Consider the following 22,723-nt stretch of genomic DNA (forward strand, 5'->3'; position numbering starts at 1 on the left):
TTAGACAGAGTCTTTAAAAAGGTAATTAAGTCAAAATGAGGTCATATGGATGGGCTAAACTCCATGATTGGTATCCGTATAAAGAAAAATTGGGACACAGAGATAGACAAGCAGAGAGGTTAAGATCATGTGAAGACACAGGGAGAGGATGGTCATCTGCACACCAATGAGAAAGACCTCAGGAGAAACCAGTCCTGCTGACACTCAAACTTCAAGCCTCCAGGGATCCCTGGGTGGCGCAGCGGTTTGGCGCCTGCCTTTGGCCCAGGGCGCGATCCTGGAGACCCGGGATCGAATCCCACATCTGGCTACCGGTGCATGGAGCCTGCTTCTCCCTCTGCCTGTGTCTCTGCCCCTCTCTCTCTCTGTGACTATCATAAATAAATAAAAATTAAAACAACAACAACAACAACAACAACAACAAAAAAAAAAACTTCAAGCCTCCAGAAATGTGAGATAATAAACTTCTATTGTGTAAGTGACAGAGGTAGGGAGAAAGAAATAATAGACAATTCCTTCCATGGCTGAACCCTGGGCAGAATTTCCCTTTTTTTTAAGATTTCATTTATTTGACAGAGAGAGAAAGAGCACAAAAGCAGGGGGAGTGGCAGGCAGAGAGAGAGAGGGAGAAGCAGGCTTCCCATGGAGCAGGGAGCCCCATGCAGGGCTCGATCCCAGGACCTGAGCTGAAGCTGATCCTGACCTGAGCTGAAGGCAGACGCTTAACTGACTGAGCCACCCAGGCACCCCAGAATTTCCTTTGAGATAGTAGGTTTCTCTAATGTACATGCAGAAATAATCCAATTGTGTGTTTTGTGCCAATGATGGACTTTCTTGAGATGTAAGTATGTCCACTAAAGGGGTCAAGGTAAAATAAACATTTTCCAGTTTTAATGAGTCCAGGTGGTATAGCTATCCCAACAAACACACCCAGGAAGGCAATGACAGGTTCTCAGCCCTATGTGGTCACATAAGGCTCCCAGCATGTGGGGAGGGAGCTCAGGACTTAGTCTGTGGAAGACTCTGGGATTAGAAATGGAACATGGGGTTATAATTTGAAATGGAATTTTAAACCAGACTAAACCAACCAGGCTCTCTGCTTTATTTCTAAAGGTAAATGAAAATGTTTGATTGACTGGTGGCTATCCCAACAAACACACCCAGGAAGGCAATGACAGGTTCTCAGCCCTATGTGGTCACATAAGGCTCCCAGCATGTGGGGAGGGAGCTCAGGACTTAGTCTGTGGAAGACTCTGGGATTAGAAATGGAACATGGGGTTATAATTTGAAATGGAATTTTAAACCAGACTAAACCAACCAGGCTCTCTGCTTTATTTCTAAAGGTAAATGAAAATGTTTGATTGACTGGTGGCTTCAAAGGTCACCCACTCTATGCCACGAAGTTGGCTAACCACAGCTGAGCAGGGTGTCCTGAGCTGCTGGGACAGTAGGCCACCCCTCTCCATTCACAGGGCCCTCTTGGGGCCTTAGGTTAGGGAGAGGGCACCGGCAGGGGTGGAGAACAGTCAGGATTTCATTAGTGCTTAACTTTGGGATTGTGTTATACATTGGTGAGCATTAAGGTGCACTTCAATAATGGAGCTCCTGACACTTTGTTTATTTTAGCAGCTTGAGGATACATTTCACATACCAAAAAATCTACCCATTTAAAGTGTATGGATGAGCATTTTATTGTTGTTGTTTTTTTTTGTATATTCACACAGTTGCGCAGTTGTCACTATCAGCTAGTTTTAGAATATTTTCATCACCCCCAAAAGAAACCTCATGCCCAATGGCAGTCACTCCCCATCCCCCTTCCACTCACTAATGTACTTTCAGTCTTGAAAGACATTCCTATTGAAGTCATTTAATCCTACATACCATGGCTAACACCGCTCTCTTACATGATGTGTTCTAATTCACCTCAAGCTCCACCCATATTCTTTCCCTCCATTCTCATGTCAGCCACTATATCTCCAGCATTAGGAGGAAGCCACATTGAGAAATGCCAGAATAACCTGCCCAGCGAGTGGACAAAGCTGGAATTCAGATTTCTTCTTTCTATAAACCTAAGCTGAGTTCTAAGTGCAAATGGCTAAAGTTTTGAGTTCAGATTGGCTGGACCATATAGTCATGAAACCTGCTGGTACAATGGTGGCTGCGCTTGGCCTGGGCTCCTTGGCTGGAGTGAGGCTACAGGACAGTAGCGGAGGCAAGGCTGAAGGGAGGCCACCCTCCGCAGGTGATGAAATCCAGCAAGCCAGCAAACCAGAGAACTGGCTGCTCATCTACTGCTCCCTGTGTCTATACTGCAGGGCTACCACCCAAGTTAGCCCCACCCATGAGCATAATAAGGACCAGTATGGGAACTGGGGACTCCCTTCTTCCTGCCCCAAACAGGACTCTGGTGTGAAGAGGCCCCTCCCCTAACACTCCACTTACCTGCCCTCCTCTCCCTTCAACTCTTCCTGGAGCAGGGCTCCTCATGCTGGCTTGCACCACAGAGGCACCAGAAGGAGAAACTTCAACACACAGTCACCTGTGCCCCACCTCCAGAGACCTGTCTGAGCTTGCTTGCTGGGAGAGAGGCCCATCCATGTTAGGGAACATTTGCTGGAGGCATCTGTTGGAGAAGCTGAGTAAGCTTGTCAGGCTGTGGGGCACAAGATGTCCACTTAAGCAGCCATCTTCCAAAAAAAAGTGGCTGGGTGATGTGGGAAAAAAAGGCAGAGGAAATATAGATAAAATTAAATGTCCTCATAACCTGCAGCTCATTTACAAATACTTGAGGCAGGCAGAGTATAAATTCCTCCAGGAAGCTCCCAATTGTCTTAATGTTAATGCCTTGCTAGAGGGAAAAACCATCTTGCTTTGACAATAGCAAGGCTTCAGGCTTCCTGAGTCATCTTTCAGCATATGGAAATCCTTCTGAAATTTCCCTAATCTTTACTTCCCCCAACCCCAAAGTATATAATCAACTGTTCCTCATAATCCAGGGGCTGTAGGGAGCAGCAGCTCTTTCTGCCTATGGGTCCTGTCCCATGCTTTAACAAAACGACCATTTTGCACGGAAGATGTCTCAAGAATTCTTTTTTGGCCATCCACTCTGGACCCCACCAAACCTTACCTATATTCAAAAACTACAGCAGGGGTGCTAAATCAGCTAAGGGATGGGCATGGAGGTGGTGCAGGTACTGGAAGGAAGGAAGGAGACAGGGGATGCTGCCCTTCATTGATCACTAACTCCTCACACCTGAAAGTTACCATTGCCCACATGGAGATCTCTACCAGCCTGGCTTTTTGTTATCTTCTCTTTTCCTAATAAAAGTACTTCCCCTTTCTTTGAGGCTTTCATCTCTGGAGCTGTTCCTCCTTTTATGCCACATTTCTAGAAAGAATAGTGAAAAAATATAAGTCCTCTTGTATCTCCTGCCATCTGGACTCTGCCCCCCTGGATCTATGCTCCAATGGTGTGGCCTTCCCGTTCCTTACATTACCACTGGAGTGTGGCATGCAGATCTCCCAAATGTCCTTGCTATGCCTCCACTATTGTACATTGCCTTTGTAACCACACCCCTATCACTTCTAATTGTGGGGTTACAGTCCTTTATTCCTTTCCTTTTTTCCCAAGCCTTCCGTCCCACGTTCCTGGGCCCCTTCCCTGAATTCATACATGACCTCGAGGCAGAAGGTCCTCAAATCCGTATCTTTAGCTCATACTTTAGCACCCTAAAGTCCTGGTTCACTCCATCTGAGGCACTTACCAGCTCCTCAAATTCAGGAAATCTCAAAACTCAATCTTCCTTCCTTCTATGGCTTCTTCTAATACACATACTGTAGACAAATCACCCTCCCCTTTAAACTGGACCTCCCTCCCCTGGACACATTTGTATTCTCACCTTTACCTCTATCCTTATCCTTTTACCTCCTTGCTCTATGGTATTATCTGTAACAGTAGTATTAACAATAGCAGCAATGACCATAATAGTGGCAAATATTAATTAAGCATGCATTGAAAGCTTTCCGTGTATTAAAATGACTAAAACTTTGCACCAAGTGCTCGAGGGGGTAAAGTTAACTAGATTGCCCAAGGTTATCTAGCTAGAAAATGTGGGCTCCTGAGCCTACCAGCCTCAGCACTAAACTGGACTTGTTTAAATCCCAATGACAAAGTAGTTCCTAGAGGGCAGGACTCAGAGCTGCTGTCTTAGGGTTCAGTCTCTTTCAATGTTAACCCAACCCAAGAGCAGGCAACAAAAGTATGAGAAGAGTCATGAGAGCATGGGAGCAGTGCATCTTTCAGGGTCTTTGGAGGAACCCCCACAGAAGAGAAGACAGACCATAAGAGAGGAGTATAGTCTTTGGTGAAGGGTGTTTATTCATTGTCTTTGGTAGAGTCAACCACCCCAAATTACCTCATAAGCAAAAATGTGCATAGAATATTCCTCTTAGAAGATGCCTTTGCCACCCTTCAAGATGGTTATTTCAGGGTCTTTGGAAACCCAGCATCTGCTCCATTTAGCTGATGTGGTCCTGGAGATTCACAGTGGTGCTGAGAATGGTGCCATGTGTGAAGTCTGGGGGACAACGGGGCTGTGGGCCTACAGAAGATGGCCCGGAGGGCTATAGGTCAGGGGAAAATCTATAGTAGCCAGTTACATATGAGTAGTTAAGTATTCTCCTATATTTTATACACTATATTGTAACATTTTTCTTAACAAGTTTTATCCTCTTTTAACTGGTTCCTTTAAGGGGTGATCTAACATTGTCCAAGTTCTGATCTTCAGGCATGGATCAGCGATTTCACTGGGTGACTGGGTCATCTCTTTGCAGCACACACATTTTACTCTTTACTAACACTTTTCATTCATTGATCACCCTGTAGTATGACAGGAAGTTGACTGTATATGGGGCACATGCAACAATGCTGGATGTGCCAGTGAACCCAAAGATTCAAACATACACTGAAAGGTCTTAGAAATGGAATGCACTTCGAGAAACAGAATACCCTGCCTCACCCCATATTCTGTGGGGGGCCACTCTGTGCCTGGACCACTAAACAGTAGACTGGTCAGCTCACATGTCAAGTAGGAAAGCTGGCAGAGAGAAGGCGTCAAATTCTCCACATAAGGGGCACTTGGGAGGCTCAAGTGAGCATCTGCCTTTGGCTCAGGTCATGATCCTGGGGTCTTGGGAGCGAGTCCCACATTGGGCTCCCTGCAAGGAGCCTGCTTTTTCCCTCTATGTCTCTGTCTCTCTCTGTGTTTTTTTATGAATAAACAAATAAAATCTTAAAAAAAAAATTCTCCACACAAGAGAACTGGGAGAGCAGAGTAAGGCCCAGAGATTACGCAGCAAGTTAGGGTAGGTCAAACCTGAAGTCCTTCATGTTCTTGCACACACATTCATTCTCTGTGAGGCTGCTGCATAAGTATGAAAGTAGAGAGACTAGCATATATATTTCCCATGTACCCACAACCCAGCTTCAGCAGGTACCAACATATACCAATCCTATGTCATTTATCTACCTTTTTTGTCTTTCCATTTTGGAGCAAGGGATTAAACTATTTGACAGTTATATATATTCTACTTACTTTGGTTGTTTATTGTCCCTCTTTTCTCCTAACTAGAATGAAATAAACACAAAGGCAGCATTTTTTTTTCCCACTATTCAGTTCACTGCATTACTCTCAGGGCCCTCCACAACAGGGCCTATCATGCAGCAGAGACTCAACAAATACTTGGTGACTGAGTACCTAAGTGAATGAATGAGTATGCTTCCACACAGGCTCCTCCTGATTGGCCTGCGTGCTTCCATTTAGTGGGGCCACGTGTAGTCAACCATACTTCCCTTGTTCCCCTCATCTTTCCAGGCCCAGCTAGCGGAAGGAAAAGCAGTAATTATTCATCACAGGTAGTGTGGGCAAGTTTCTATTGCTGACAGGATCTTACAAACCAGTCCAATAAGCAACCAAGAAAGTTCAGATACGGGCAGCATTCCTAAAAGGCTACACAATGTGGCAAAGAATATTAAATGCATATTTTTGAACTATGTGTATATAGATATGTACATGTAGATGTGTATATATATATCGTATATATATAATATATACAGTATTATGTACATATTATATATACTATATATATCCTATATATTTATGTGTGTGTGTATGTGTGTGTGTGTGTGTGTAAGAGCAAGATCAAGCATATGTATAATACTCACATGCAACCACGAAACCTAGTCAGGTCGTTGTTTGGCTTCTCACACTCGATTACACTGGTGAACATCAAAGGATTAAATTCGGAGACCTAAAACAAAAGCATGCATACATTAGAGAAATCTGGGCTCAGACTATTGCATTCTAAAAGGCACTTGCTCTTCTGTTTCACATCCTCGTGGGGCAGGGAAATTTCACGGAAGGAGTCTGCCCAATAACCCTCTGCAATAACCCTCTGCAGAATGCCAATATGCACTCAGAGCTTAGCTCATGCTTTCTCATTTTTATACTGAATGATAACTGATCATTATAGAATGTAATAGCAATTAGTAGAACAGTACTGGTGAGTAAGTGAGCTGGAAAGGATTATTGCTCTAATGAAAATAAGAGAATATGAGATAACCACAAAGGAAGCCACTAATGATTGAAAGGGATAAATGACTATTTTGAAACAGACCAGCATCATCCAATTTCCTATAAAGATTTAGAGAAGCAAATTCCATCTGGAAAATAGGAACTTACAATAAAATGACATTTCCCCAATGTGCACTAAAAATTTTGCATAGATACTTAATGAAATACATTTAAAAAACCAAAGTGTAAGCCAATAATTACTTTATTATTCTACTTGATGAAAAATGGCAGGTCACTACAAAGTCTATCATTGAGAATTCTGCCACTGAGAGATGTAACAGTGTCATTAACTATATGACCAGATCAGGAGTAGAGAGAAGTAGAGGGGAGGGAGAGGGGAGGAAGAAAACCAGAGGGAAGTGCAGGGAATAGACCTTTAGTATAAATAACTATCATTAATGAATTCTTTAAAAAATCAGCTCTCACTGCTCAGGCTTGTCATTCTCTTTTCTCTACCAACTGTCACAACATGGTGAAAAATTGAACTGCCTTTGCTCACACAAGTAAATCCATCAAAAAAAGTGCAAGTGGTTAAAAATCACAGCAATGGCATATACACTGTTAATACCACCCCAGGTGATTATTACTCTACCACAACACTGTAGTTTCCAGCACAGAATACAGCCATAAAGGTAATTATTCAAATGTCAGTTCTTACTGTTTTCCAGTGCATCATGTAGATTAAAAAGAGAACTCACTGGATAATAGTAGCTTAATTCAATAGTTGAAATTAAAATGCCATTTTAAAAGGCTCTTCTAGAAGTTAAATTAGCCATCAGCCCTGCTCCCCGTGGACTGAAATGGCCTCTGGCTCTATTTCTAGAGTGAGGCTATGTTTCAAGCTGCCTTGTGTTCATTTAAAGCCATGTGAAATATCTTGAAGCCGGTTGGTTGCCTTTTCCAAGGCAGATATCTGCAGGTGCAGTATCAAGGATAGCCACGAAGGGCCTGAGTTCCACAGCACGCAGGATTATTCTTGGCAGACAAGGAGGGTGCACTTAAAATACTATCTCTGTTTGTTATTCTTTCTCTCTAAGAAAAATGTAATGTGAGCGGCTCAGAAATGGTAGGACATTCCATCTCTGGATTTCAGTGCTGCATTCTTAATGTTCCATCAATAACAATGTGCCTTGGGGAATGTATACGTCCAGGGCACAGGTTACCTGGTTTCATCTGCCTCATCTGGAATTGGGGAGAATTTTGAGGATTTTTAGAATTGGAGGGATCTTCAGAGATTGTGATAATTGGATTGTGTAACCACCATTATCTCTGCCCACACCCCAGAATTCATATGTTGAAGTCCTAACCCCCAGAACCTCATGTGACCATATTTGACATAGTATCTTTAGGAGATCATTAAGTTAAAATGAGGTCATTAGGGTGACCCCTAATACAATTTGACTGGTATCCTCATGAGAGGAAATTTGGAAAAAGACACAAACTGAAGGACAATCATAAAAAGAAAAAGGGAGGAGATGTGGCCAAGGAGGGGTTTCTCAGAGAAACCAACCCTGTGGAAGTGGGTTACAGTTCTTATAGTTCTGGAAGCTGGGAAGTGAAATTCTGTTGTTTAAGCCACTTAAGACTATGGTATTTTGTTATGGCAGCCCTAGCACACTAATATAGAGACCACCTTTAAGATTCTCACTTAAAAAAGATTTCACATCCAGAGCACACTTTTTGGATGTGAAAATTCTAGTTATATTGATTGTTTCTGAGTAAACTAACAACATAATAATATCCCATTTAATAAATATATTATCTCCCCATTCACTCATCTACCCATCTGCTTCATTTCAAACCGGCTTCAAGGTCATGCCTTCAGCACTATCAGCCACCAAACTTTTGCCAACCCTGCCACCTGGAGCATGGACAGAGTAAAAGGATGCCAGCCCACCCTTCCATTCTGAGCTTGCTAATTCCATTAAAAAAAAAAAAATCCAGATACATAGTTGGAGAAGAGGAAAGTGTAGCTGATAATAACAGTTGCACAACAATGTGAATAAAATTAATGCCACAGAACTATACACTTAAAATGGTTACAATGATAAACTGTTTTATATACTTTATCATGACAAAAAGTTTTTTTTAAAAAAAGCATATATAAACATACATTGAGAATTGACTATGAAGAAACAAATTACTCATCAAGTAGAACACAGCCCAGAAACCCAGGGATTTCAATAAAAATATGGAAAGCACCATGTTGTGTAAGTAATTCTTGGAGGCACAACTGTACCATAACATCTGCATCACCAATTACAATTTTTTGATAGCTTGCTAAACATCAGGCCTTGTGCTAAGTGCTATTCACCACCATTCATGACAGGGTTGATTTTCATGCCACCTTTAATTTAGGATGATGAAGGACCATGCCTAAGATCATGCCCAAGGTCAAGAGGCCTTCAAGTAACTGACGGCAGTTCCTCAGCCTCCCAGACATCCAGCTCAGCCACTGACACTGAGACTATTCTGCTTTACCAGGAAAAGATGACACTATGTTTAACAAGCCAGAAAGTGTATAATTAATTCTACAGAAAATTTCAAAGATATTTAGACATGTTTTAAGTTTTAATATTTTTAAAAACATGCTTCCAATTAAATATATCCTGGTCTGATTGCTGATAGCCACCTCCTTCCCATCTTTGGCAATGCCTGTAGATGTGCAGTTACCCGAGTTCACTCAAAAATGGAGTAAAGAAAATCAGGAGACTTGGGATTAGTCCTTGTTCTGCAGTCTAATAGATATGAGCCTTTTAGCAAGTCAAGAGAGAGCTTTCAGACTTGGATCTCCAAGGTCTCAGGAGCCCTACCAATCAACAATTCCACAGAATGCAGAGGTGATTCTCATTCACTGCCATGCTCGTGACAGCCTCAGTCCTGGGAGGTGCTGCAGAAGCGTCATTACCTATAAGAATGCTCTTGTACATGCAGGTCCTCACACTGAAGCTGCTGGCCCTCTCCAGCACCACCACAGCATGCCGAGCATCTCAGGCCAAGCGTAGCTGATGACATTCCAAACAAGTACCTTACTGGAAATAAAATGCTCATACTTTCTGCTGCTATACTCTGAATATTTCTCCAACTTCTTAGACAAAGCAATTCGATCTTACCTGAAAAAGACGAGGCAGAGCAGTGATACAAGAGAGAGAGCTCTGCCCTTGAACTTGCATTTTTGTTCAAAACTGCAGCAGCCAAGAGCATTATGAACCAAGTCACTCCAGGAAATGGTCCCTCCTTCAGATGCCCAGTGCTCACCTCACCCTTATGCTCAGCAACCACCCCCATGCAGGTATCTCTGCAGGTGCTGTGTCCCCCTGTTCAACCACATGGCGGAGGCATGACGCCTAACTGAGCAGTACCCAGACTATTCACTAAATGGAAGGCTTGGTTCACGGGGGATACTTTGTAACCAATCTTATAGTTCACATTTGCACTAAATGAATTCCTGTTTAGTAAAAGTGAAAGTGCATTTCCTCCACCCTAAAACATAAGCAGTGATATCTAAAAGAATATTTTCTGTCCATTAAAGTAGACACAATTATATTTTATCATAAGAAGAGTGAAATGAACCAGTTGACACTGCTTTGAAAATGGGATAAGCACATTTTCCAGAGACCCCACCAGCTCTCCATGCACAGATTTCAGAGTGAGGCTGTCTGTCTTGGTCTCTGGATGACATGGTGCCAAAAAAGCCTGGTGAGAGAATGTACAGAGAGCAACAAGTAGTGACAAGACACAGAGAACACCTATGTTCCTTCTGTCCTGAAAATGTCCTTTGTGCCATCTGTCATGATGCTCCTGGTTACAAGGGACTCAGGGTTTTCCCTCTACTTCCAGCCTCAACATCACCACCCCACATTGGCCTTCAAATGCTAATTACCCTGGGCACCTGGGTGGCTCATTTGATTGAGCATCCAAGTCTTGTTTCTGGCTCAGGCCATGATCTCAGGGTGGTGAGACTCAGCCCCAAGTCAGACTCCCCACTCAGGGGGGAGTCTGCTTCTCTTCCTGCCCCTTCCTTTCTGCAACGCGCCCCCCCCCCAACATGCATTCACACTCTCTCTATATATATAAAATAAATACATCTTTACAAAAAACTTTTACAAAGGCCGATTACTCTGTATTAGCTGCTGCCATACAGAATGAAATTCACATCCAATACAGCAGCCAGGCTCTTCCCAGGATTGGCTGCCACCCCTCCCACCTCCTATTCCTGCCACTTGGGATGTCCCGGAGAGGCTCAGACCTTTCTGCATGGCTTCCTTTGCCCTCCCACACTCCTCCACTTGCCTAACTGCCTCCTGCATTTCAAGAAGTGACAGCCTCCTGCCCTAGGTAGGATAGGTAGGTGCCATTGCTTTGAGCTTGCTGACTTCATCCATGCTTCGCTAGACTTCAGGTTCTCTAAGGAACCCCTCCAGACTAGTACAGAGACTGATGCACACATGGCCCAGGGGGATGGGTGCTTATTTTGCAAGGATCTCATATACTACAAACTTCCAAATAGACCTAGCATTCCATGCTGGGCTCTTGGGGCCGAGAACCTCTTCCTGCCTGGTGTTCCCTCATCTGATGCTAAGGGGCTGGTAGGGCTTCTCTGTATTTCAGAAACTCAGTCCCTCTCTGGTACAAGTGCATTTCATTTAGTAGCAATGTAAAAGAATTTCTTCACAGTCTTTAATCTAGTTGCTTATTTATTAACAGAGGGTGAACAATATCTGAATTAACTTAGGCAAAGCATTTTACCCTACATTAATGGAATAATTACTCTAACTTTTGTTCTGCATTTTTAATCCAATTTGTATTTACCACATAACTTTCAGTGCTGTGGAATTCAAAGGAAGGCAGATATAGCCCAATACTGCAGAAGCAGATGAATGAATGAATGAATTTACTTACTTACTTACTACAAACGTTGTATTGCCAAATAAATATATTTTCAAATAGTTAACCTGAAATGGGAAAGAAATAGTCTGTCTTGTCCACCAATGTGTCCCCTTGGCACACAGTCGATATTTAATCAAACAAAAAATAAAAGTCTCAATGAAATTGTAGGCATTCTGGCACTGGTAGCAGGAGATATCAAACATTTAAGGAGCCTTAAATCAAAGTAATCTCTCTTCTAATCACTTTCATAGACTCATTGTTTCACTGGGAGTTTATGCCTTGATACAAATGATCATAAAACACATTTAAATAACCATTTACTCTATGGTTGCAGTAGTTGTGACTGTATTATCCAATGTGTCCTAAATATAGGAGGGCTTAGGTAGGTTGGTGCCGTAGCCCATGATGAAGCACTGGATGTAGTGCAACTCATGACAGTTTCTCTAATAACTGCACACTCCTTCCTGCTGCCACTGTCCTCTCCAGGGAAACAAAGCTGACTAGGACCATGGGAGGGGCATAAGGGCCTCAGCAAGCCTTACAGGAGGCTTCTGGAAGCTCAAAGCTTTTGACAGTGCATACAAAAACTGATCAAGGGGTATCTAATTTGCTGCCTTCTTTTTCTAATTGCAAATTTTCCTGTCCTAACTACAAGAATCAGGTGGACCTCTCTTTGTTTGAAAGTAGAAAGCCAGCCTTACCCTCATTGACTCTGATTTGAAAGTGGAGGAGCAACCCCTCCCTTCCTTTCCCTGCCTTTTCATTCTTTGTTCCTTGCCTCCTTGCTGTTTCATACTCAAAAAGCCCTCAAGGTTTAGTTTAGATGGTGGCAAAATTCAAAGGCCCAGAGTTCTGGGTTTGAGCCTAACTTCTCAAAATCAAAACACTTTCTTTCTCTCACAGCTACAAATGCTTCTTGCTGCCTTCATGGGCTGTGATTGCCAGCAGAGCTCCACGTTTTCTTTTATCAAATGCTTTAAGAGTATCTAAGGACAGGCTATGCAACCAGACAGCAAGCAGCAGGAGTTGTTTTATAGAAAACCAACTTCAAAACCTAAACGAGAGCTGTATTTTAAAATAGCCCTCTTAAAAGAATCTGTACTTGATCTAACAAGGTGCCACTGTACACAATATGTCTATAGCAATGCTGCTGAGCTAAATTTGCACTGCCAGGTTACAAGTCAGCCTGTCTCACAGCCATGAACCTCTTTGTCCTTCTTCCATCACTACAGGTGGGCATAATAGAATTTGCAAAGACAGGGCTGTGGGTATAAACCCATCAAGTTTTGGGGATCACTAAACAGACATCCTAACTGGAGATAAGGTGCTCTCCTCTCACCAGGCAGCACAGAAAGAACTAGAGACATCTATAATGAAGTAACCTCTGAGGGCGAGTCCCAGTGGTAACCATGTAGGAAAAAGTCATACAGCTACTGTTAAGAATAAAATCAGGATGGAAGACTTAAAAAAGAAGAGGTCAGTGAAGAAGTCCTTGCATTACCCTGGGGAATGACTCTGAGACCAAAATGACAGCAGGATTGTGAATGCTAAAGCACAACCAGATTAGCTCAGTCCTCAGATTCAAAAGGAAGATTGTCCAGCATTAAGGACTATGCAATTGGGACCAAACATCAGCTTGACAGCAAAAAGAAATATTGGGGAAATATTATAAACACCTGCACAAAGGTACCAGCAATTTAACAAGAAGGTAAAGAATAGTCAAACCAAGATACAATAAAGACAAAAAGTCCAGGGAGTTGAGACTGATCTTTGGGACCTCTTTTCTTTTCTTTCTTTTTTTTTTTTTTTAATTTTTATTTATTTATGATAGTCACACACACACACACACACAGAGAGAGAGAGAGAGAGAGAGAGAGTCAGAGACACAGGCAGAGGGAGAAGCAGGCTCCATGGGGCCTCTTTTCTCTCACAGTAGTCTACAGTTTCTGAAAGAAGTAGTTCAGAAATTGAGCAAAATTAGAGAAAATGTTTTAGAACCTCAACTAGCTTCCTATTGCTGCCATAACAAATTACCATAAACTTGGTGGCCTAAAATGATGTAAATATGTTATGTTACAGTTCTAGAGGTCAAAGGTTGGAAATAGGTCTCATTGGGCTAAAAGTGATGCATTCCTTCCGAAAGTTGCAAGAGAGAATCCATTGCCTTGCTTTTTCCAGCTTCCAGAGGCAGCCCATACTCCTGGACTTAGGGCTCCTTTCATTTTCAAAGTTAGCAGCAGGGAAACCAAGTTTTTCTTACACTGTATCACTGTGTACTCTTTCTTCTGCCTCCAAAGCCTCTTGTGATGATACTAGGCCCACCTCAATAATTCAGGATAATTAGGAATAATCTACCTCAAGGACCTTAATTATATTTCCCTTTGTCATGTAATATTACCTATTCTCAGGTTTGGAGAGTTAAGACACAGCCATCTTCTAAGGGTTATTATTCTGCCTCCCATTGAACTCACCAACAGAAGGGCCTGATTGATAAACAGCTATGCCTTTTTAGGGGACCATGAACAACTGAACCACAAAGAAAGAGTGAACTGAAAGAGTGAGCCTTTGTAGAAACTGCCGCCCAAGCTTAAAATCAATTGGGTGACTCAGAATATCTCTACCCCTAAAATTGGATGAAAGCAATTCTGGATTGCTAGAACCTCCAGATATGGAACAAAATGAACAAAAGTCCTTTCTTAATGAAAAAAAAAAAAAAAAAACGTAATCCTAGGCTTCACATTATTTATAAAAAACATAATCCAGAGTGCCTGGATTGCTCAGTTAAACGTCCAATTCTTGGTTTTGGGTCAGGTCTTGGCTTGATTGGGATTGAGCCCCCACATAAACTCTACACTCAGCAGAGAGTCCGTGTGAAGATTATTCTCTCCCTCTGTCCCTCCCCTCACTCTCCTGCTCTCTAATAAATAAATAAATCTTTAAAAACAACAACAAATTTCCACGTAAAACTTCATACATGTACTCAAAGATAGGCAGGCACAAGAAGAAATAAGGCATAATGCAAAAAGAACCAACGTAAATAAGAATAGAAATAGGCTTATAGGAACTTTGAGTTATTACCATGCTTGCCATGATCAGGAAGCTAAAGATATTTTGGAAGAGTCAGAAACCTTAAAATGTGACCTGAGACGTTTGGAAAAAACAAAACAAAACAAAACAAACCAACAACCTCCCCTCAAAACAAAACAAAAAAAATTAGACCTGAAAAAAATCAAATTGCAAACTGAATGAATGGTTTAATAGCATATTTGGTAACCTGAAGAAAAAAAAAACTATTAAACTAGAAGAAAGGTCAGAAAAATTGTTTAGAATAAAGCACAGGGAGACCAAAAGGTGGGAAACACAGCAGAGGGGGCAAAAGACAAAGAAGACTGAGAGGAAAGGCCAGTACATACATTTCTGGAGCCCCAGATATGAAGAAGAGAAAGAATTATGCAGGACCAATATTTGAAGAATAGCTGAGAATTTAGTAAATCTGATTAAAAAGCACCTACTCACAGATCCAAAAACCTGAAATAGGATAAATAGAGGGAAATTTTACCTAAGTACATGACATGAAAATGCTAAAAACCAAAGAAAATGAAATCTTAAAAGGAAATTGAGAGCATTTGATACTGGTAGAACAGAACTAAATACTAAAACAAAAGACTAAATAGTGTTCTCCAAAGAGAAGGAAAATGGCTCTGATCAAATGGTAAGAAGCAGAAAAGAATAAAGAGCAACAAAAATGGCCAATTATGAGGGTAAATATGAATGTGTGTTGTCTTAAATAATGATGATGTCTTAGGGGGTTCAAAAACAGCAACAATTATAACACATGACTACAAGAGCATATTAAGTTAGGAGGGAATAAAAAATAATTTTTTTAAAGTCCTTGCATTATCTAGGAAAACAAAAATTAATGCATATTAGATATAGATAAGTCAAAGATGCATGTTGTAATCACCAATGTAACAACTACAATGAGAGTAAAAGAGTGGGGGACGCCTGGATGGCTCAGCGGTTGAGCATCTGCCTTCCGCTCAGGGCATGATCCTGTCGGGATAGTCTCACATTGGGTTCACTGCGAAGAGCCTGCTTCTCCCCCTGCCTATGTCTCTGCCTCTCTCTGTGTCTCTCATGAATAAGTAAATAAAATCTTAAAAAAAAAAGAGAAGAGAGTAAAGGAAGAATAATCTCTTGATCTAAAAGAAGGCAAAAATATAAAAGAAAAGAAGGCAAACATGGACAGAAAAAGAGAAACAAACCAGCCAGAAAAACAAAAATGAAAGAAACTTCCTACTCAAATATACCAATATTAACATTAAAAGTAAATAAAATAGAATCATGAAGTGAAAATAAAGACTGTCAGAATTAAAAAAAAAAAAACAACAAAATGAGGCTTATCAGAAATAAACCTAAAAACCTAAAAATATTTCTAAAAATATAAAAAAAATAAAACCAAAGAACAACGTGAAAAGACAAAAGGGCTTATCTGACAAAGATTAACACAAAGAAACCTACTATACCTGTATTAATATTTGCCAAAGTATTTTTAAATCAAAAAGCATTTCTATATATAAAAAGGGTTAATATGAAATGACAAAAAGTTTTATTCATTAGAAAAATAAATCAACATCTTAAAGGCCATATACAAAAGACCCATAGCTAATAACATCCTGTGGGGGAAAAACTGAGAGTCTTTCCCCTAAGATCAGGAACACAACAGGGACGTCCACTCTCACCACTGTTATTCAACACAGTACTAGGAGTCTTGCCCTCAGCAATCAGAAAACAAAAAGAAATAAAAGGCATCCAAATCAGTAATAATGAAGAAGTCAAACCTTCAATATCTGCAGATGACATGATACTCTGTATAGAAAACCTGAAAGATTCCACCAAAAAACTAACAGAACTAATTCATGAACTCAGCAAAGTCACAGGATATAAACTGAACATACAGAAATCTGGCATTTCTATACACCAATAATGAAGCAGAAAAAGAAATCAAGGAATAGATCCCTCCCATTTGCAACTGCACCAAAACCAATATGATACCTAGTAATAAACCTAACTAAAGAGGTAAAAGATCTATACTCTGAAAACTACAGAACACTGATTAAAGAAATCAAAGAGGATCCAAGGAAATGGAAATGCATTCCATGCTCATGGACTAGAAGAACAAACACTGTTAAAATGTTTATACTACCCAAAGTAATCTACAATGCAATTGCTATCAAAGTACCACCACCATTTTTCATTGAGCTTGAATAAACAATCCTAAAATTTGTATGGAACCACAAAAGATCCTGATAGTCAAGCAATCCTGAAAAAGAAAAACAAAGCTAGAGGTATCACAATCCCTGACTTCAAGCAATATTACAAAGCTGTAATCATTAAGACAGTGTGGTACTGGCACAAAAACAGACTCATAGATCAATGGAACAGCACAGAGAACCCAGAAATGGACCCACAACTCTATCTAAGGTGAACTAATCTTTGAAAAAACAAGAAAGAATATCCAATGGAAAAAAAGACAGTCTCTTTAATAAATCGTGTTAGGAAAACTAGATAGCCACATTCAGAAGAATGAAATGGGGCCACTTTCTTACACCATACACAAAAATAAATTCAAAATGGATGAAAGACCTAACTGTGGGACAGGAAACCATCAAAACCCTAGAGGAGGGAACACAGGCCGAAACCTCTTTAACCTCAGCCATAGCAACTTCTTATTAAACACGTTGTCAGAGACAAGGGAAACAAAAGTAAAAATGAACTATTGGGACTTCATCAAGATAAAAGCTTCTGCACAACAAAGGAAACAGTCAACAAAAATAAAAGGCAACCTACAGAAGGAAAGAAGATATCTGCAAACAACATATCACATAAAGGGCTAGTATCTAAAATCTATGAAGAACTTATCATACTCAACATCCAAAAAACAAATAATCTAGTTAACAAATGGGCAGAAGACATGAATAGACATTTATCCAAAGAAGATATCCAGATGACTAGCAGACACGTGAAAAGATGCTCAACATCATACATCATCAGGGAGATACAAACCAAACCATGATGATATACTACCTGTCAGAATAGCTAAAATTAACAACACAATAAACAACAGGTGTTGGCGAGAATGTGGAGAAAGGGGAACATTCTTGCAATGTTGGTGGGAATGCAAACTGGTGCAGTCACTCTGGAGAACAGTATGGAGGTTCCTCAAAACATTAAAAATAGAGCTACTCTACAACCCAGGAATTGCGCTACTAGATATTTATCCAAAGAATACAAACATACAGATTCGAAGGGGTACACACAGCCTTATGTTTATAGCAGCATTATCAACAACTGCCAAACTATGGAGAGAGCCCAAATGTCCATGGACTGATGAACAGATAAATAAGATGTAGTGTATACACACACACACACACACACACACACACACACACACACACACACTGGAATATTACTCAGCCATCAAAGAGTGAAATCTTGTCATTTGCAAAGACATGATGGAGGGAAGAAGGTGGGGGGATGGGATAGCTGCATGAAGGGTACTAAGGAGGTCCCTTTTTTTTTTTTTAAGATTTTATTTATTTATTTATGAGAGACACAGAGGGGGGGAGCAGAGACACAGGCAGAGGGAGAAGCAGGCTCCAGGCAAGGAGACTGATGTGGGACTCGATCCTAGATCTCCAGGATCACACCCTGGGATGAAGGTGGCACTAAACCGCTGAGCCACCCCAGCTGCCCCAGGGAGGGAACTTTTTGTGATGAATACTGGGTGTTGTAAATAACTACTGAATCACTGAATTCTACTTCAGAAACTAATATTACACTGTATGTTAACTAAGTAAAATTTAAATTATAAATAAAGGAAAATAAAAATACTTCTAAATTTACATCTTCTAATAACTTCAAATTATAGCTTGCAAAAATTAATGGAAACGTATGAGACACAATGAAATCCACAATCTTAATCAGGGGATTTTACTATCCTTTCTTATTATTTGGTAGAACAAATAGTCAAAACAACCAGAAAGGTACAGAAAATTTGAACATCACTATTAACAAATTTAACCTGATGGACATATATAAAAACTGTACTCAACAACTATAGGATAGTCTTTTCAAGGGCACTCACAACATTTAGAAATACTGATCATATTCTGAGCCATAAAGCAAGTAATCAATTTCAAAAACATAATTCATATAGAACTTAAACTAGAATTAAAAATAAGAAAATTTTTTTAAAAACCAATGCATTTGCTCTGAAATTATGGAATACAATTCTAGATGGTCGAAGAAAAAAGTCACAAGACAAACTGGGACATGTATTTATGAAAATTATATTAAATATAATATGTATCAATCTGTGGGATAGTTATTGCTTTTAGGGAAATTAAGAGCCTATTTGCATATATCAAAATATTAAATGATAAATTTAACAAAGTAGGCATTTGTTCCAAAATGAGAAAACAGTAAATAAAATCTAAAAAAAAGTTAAAGGAATAATAAAATAACCCAAGAAAAAAACCAAATATAACAACTAACCCACCCTAGAAAGGCAGAGCTTGAAAAAAATGACTACAAATGATGAGCAACTGAAATAAAAAAGAAGATATTACTATAGATTCTATCTATATTAAAAGAGTATTATATGAATAATTATATGCCAATAAATTTGAAAATTTAAAAAGAATTACTAGAGAAATACAAATTATTATAATTTACAGTAAAAAGATACACATTATAGTTATTTACCTTTATTTTTTTAATTTTTATTTTTTAAAGATTTTATTTATTTATTCATGAGATACAGAGAGAGAGAGAGGCAGAGACACAGGCAGAGGGAGAAGCAGGCTCCCTGCTGGAGCCTGATGTGGGACTCGATCCCGGGTCTTCAGGATCAGGCCCTGGGCCGAAGGTGGCGCTAACCCGCTGAGCCACCCGGGCTGCCCTAGTTATTTAACTTTAAATAAATTGAAAGATCACTTAATTCTTTCCACAAAGAAAATTTCAAATTCAGATGTTACCAATTAATTTTACTAAATATATTAGGTTTGAAATTTATGAATGTTGTATGAAGCCAATATGAACTTGATATAAAAACCTATTGCATGAAGCCAATATGAACTTGATATAAAAACCTAAAAACATTTTAAAAACAAAATTACAAGCTTACCTCATTTATGAAAATATTCTTAATAAAACATTAGCAAACTAAGCCCAGCTATATATTAAAAGACAATATATTAGGAAAGTGGATGCAATCCAAGAATTCAAAGTTGGTAAAAAAAAAAAAAATCAGTGTAATAAGTCATATAACCCCAAAAGGAAAAAAATAAATCATTTGATCACCTCAACTGAAGCAGAAATACATTTAATACAATTAAACATCTCTTCATGATAATGCTTCCTTGCTAGGGAAGAAGAAAAAAAAAAGGGGGATCATCCTTAGTCTGTAAAATATATTCAGCTATAGCCTAATGAAATATAGTATATAATGGTAAAATGTTCAAATTTTTCCCTTTAAGATTTGTATTGGGGGTGTCTAGGTGGCTTAGTCAGGTAAGCATCCATCTTGATCAGCTCAGGTCATGATCTCAGGGTCATGTGATTGAAGCCCACTTCGGGCTTCATGCTGGGCCCCACTGTCCCTTTCCCCCCTAAAAAAAAAAAAAAAAAAAAAAAAAAAAAGATTGGTATCAGGGACAGAATAACTGATATCATCGTTTCTATTCAAGACTGAATTGGAGGTTCTTGCCACTGCAACTGGGTAAGAAAAAGAACCAAAACTATAATTGAAAAGGTAGAAATAATGCCATCATCATTTGCAAACAAAATGACTATATATGTAAAAAATCTCAAATAAACCTTCATAAAACTTGTCAGAATTAATAAATGGGTTTAGATTTCTGGATATAAGATCTGCCATATTTCTATAGATTGTATATGCAAACATACATACATGCATACATATATGTGTGCATGTGTGTGTATATTACATTTACTGCTTTGAAAATGCACATACATATTGTATTTATATACACATTAGAACAAGCTTACAAAATCATTTTGTAGGAATAAATCTAACAAGAATGTTCAAGTTCTTTATGTTGAAATTACAGAGTATTATTCAGAGAAATTAAAGGAAATACAATTAAGGGAGGATATATATATACACACATATATATAAATATAAACATATATATTTATGAATTAGGAGATTCAAAATTATAACTATCAACTGCTTTCTCTCCAAACTTACCTATATATTCAATACCATTACAATAAAAATCCCAACATCTTTGGGAACTAGACAAGTTCATCCATCCCCCCAAAAATGGAAAGGTAAATGACCAAAGATAGCAGATACTTTTGAAAAGAATAGCAAAGTGAGAGGAAGATCTCTACCATGTATTAAGGCTTAATCAGAAAGCCAGAGTAGTTAAAACTGTAGTACTGGTATAAGGTTAGAGAAATAAACAGAAGAGAATAGGAGTCCTCCAGAGTTGTGAATATATACGGTCACCTGATTTATGATAAGATGGCATAACTCTAGGAAAAGGATATCTTTTCAATAAATGATTTTGGGATAAATGGATATTTACATGGGGAAAGGAAATGAAACTTAATCTCATCTACAACAATCAATCCAGGTGGTCCTAACTGTGAAAGGTAAAACAATGAAGCTTTTAGAAAATTATCTTCATGATACCAGAATAAGGGAAGATTTATTAAATAGACCTCCAGAGGAATTAATCATAAAGAAAAAGACCAATAAATTATCATATAGAACTATTAATAAGTTACCTTCATCAAAGGACACCATAAAGAGAGTGGAGAGGCAAGCCACAGAATAGAAGTAAATATCTGCACAGGACTTTGATAAGAGAGTATATAAAGAATTCCTAGAAAATAATTACAAAAAGATAGCTAACCTAGTGGAAAATTAGATAAAGGACATGAATAGGGATGTTACAAAAGACAGAATCTATGTGAGAAAAAAAATTTAAAGATATTCAATATCCTTGGTAATTAGAAAAATACAAATTAAACTACAATGAGATACTTCTACATATCCATCATATGACTACAATAAAAAAAAATACTGAGTGCTAATGAGGAACTGGTGCAAAGTAACTCTTACATATCAGTATTGAGTTCAACCCCTTTGGATGAATGGCACTACCTATTTAAATAAAAAAAGGTGTGAGGGGCACCTGGGTGGCTCAGTGGTTGAGTGTCTGTCTGCCTTCCGCTCAGAGCATGATCCTGGGGTCCAGGGATTGAGTCCTGCATTAGGCTCCCCGCAGGGAGCCTGCTTCTACCTCTGTGTATGTCTCTGCCTGTCTCTCTGTGTGTCATGAATAAATAAATAAAATTAAAGGAAAAAAAGAAGTAAAAAAGATGTGGAAGTAGAGTGGCCCCTCCCCTTATTAATCACAGAGATCATTATGGGTGAATTAGTGTTTCTGGTCCCTTCACCTTTAGGCTATGGTTCTGGTTCCTGGAGGAGGAAAATGGGAGTGGAATGAATTAAATTTTCCACTAGGAAACCATTCCATTACCTAAAGCCATAGTTACTACCTGTCATAGTTCAGGAACTCCTGAAAATCATTAGTATAGAAGGTTGCCACTACATCACTAGGACAGGGAGAAGCATGTCTGAAATTTAGAGAATTTGCTAGGTCATCCCTGGTGCTTTCATAACTGGTGGCAATGAATGCACAGCTGTAGCAACCATCACCAACAAGTGTGCACAGTGGGGTCTGGGTCACCCCACCAAGCAGACCTAGACCAGATGGGCTGGTTGAGGTAGAGGGAACCTGAAATAGGTTGCAGAGGAGAGTGATCATGTATATTAATTATGGCCTCAGGACCAATAATTGTCTTATTTTAATTTTTCAAAAGAGACTCTAATGGCTGCCACTTAGAAATACTGATTGCTTACACTCAAATCCTTTTCTCAGTGTGCTTCAAGACAACAATATGAATGACAGGGGTTTAAAAAAACGCTCAAGTAGAGGGAAGAAGAGATACCATTTGTTAACAGACTCCTGTTTCCCTACTTTCTCTTTGCACTCCCCATTCCTATCATACCCTATTTCTTTTTTTTAATTAATTAATTTATTTATGATAGTCACACACACACAGAGAGAGAGAGCAGAGACATAGGCAGAGGGAGAAGCAGG

At 39.4% G+C, this 22,723-nt stretch overlaps 1 protein-coding gene across 1 annotated transcript in view; it reads right to left on the reverse strand.

Annotated features, from left to right (window-relative positions):
• Positions 1 to 22,723, reverse strand: part of ATP10A (ATPase phospholipid transporting 10A (putative)) — a 189,377-nt gene that overhangs the window by 51,787 nt on the left and 114,867 nt on the right. The window contains 1 exon segment of the mRNA XM_055326486.1: positions 6,224 to 6,309. Within this exon segment, the coding sequence (XP_055182461.1) occupies positions 6,224 to 6,309 (86 nt within the window).

Source organism: Nyctereutes procyonoides, unplaced genomic scaffold, assembly GCF_905146905.1.
Source record: "Nyctereutes procyonoides isolate TBG_1078 unplaced genomic scaffold, NYPRO_anot_genome, whole genome shotgun sequence".
In the NCBI taxonomy this organism is placed as follows: Eukaryota; Metazoa; Chordata; class Mammalia; order Carnivora; family Canidae; genus Nyctereutes; species Nyctereutes procyonoides.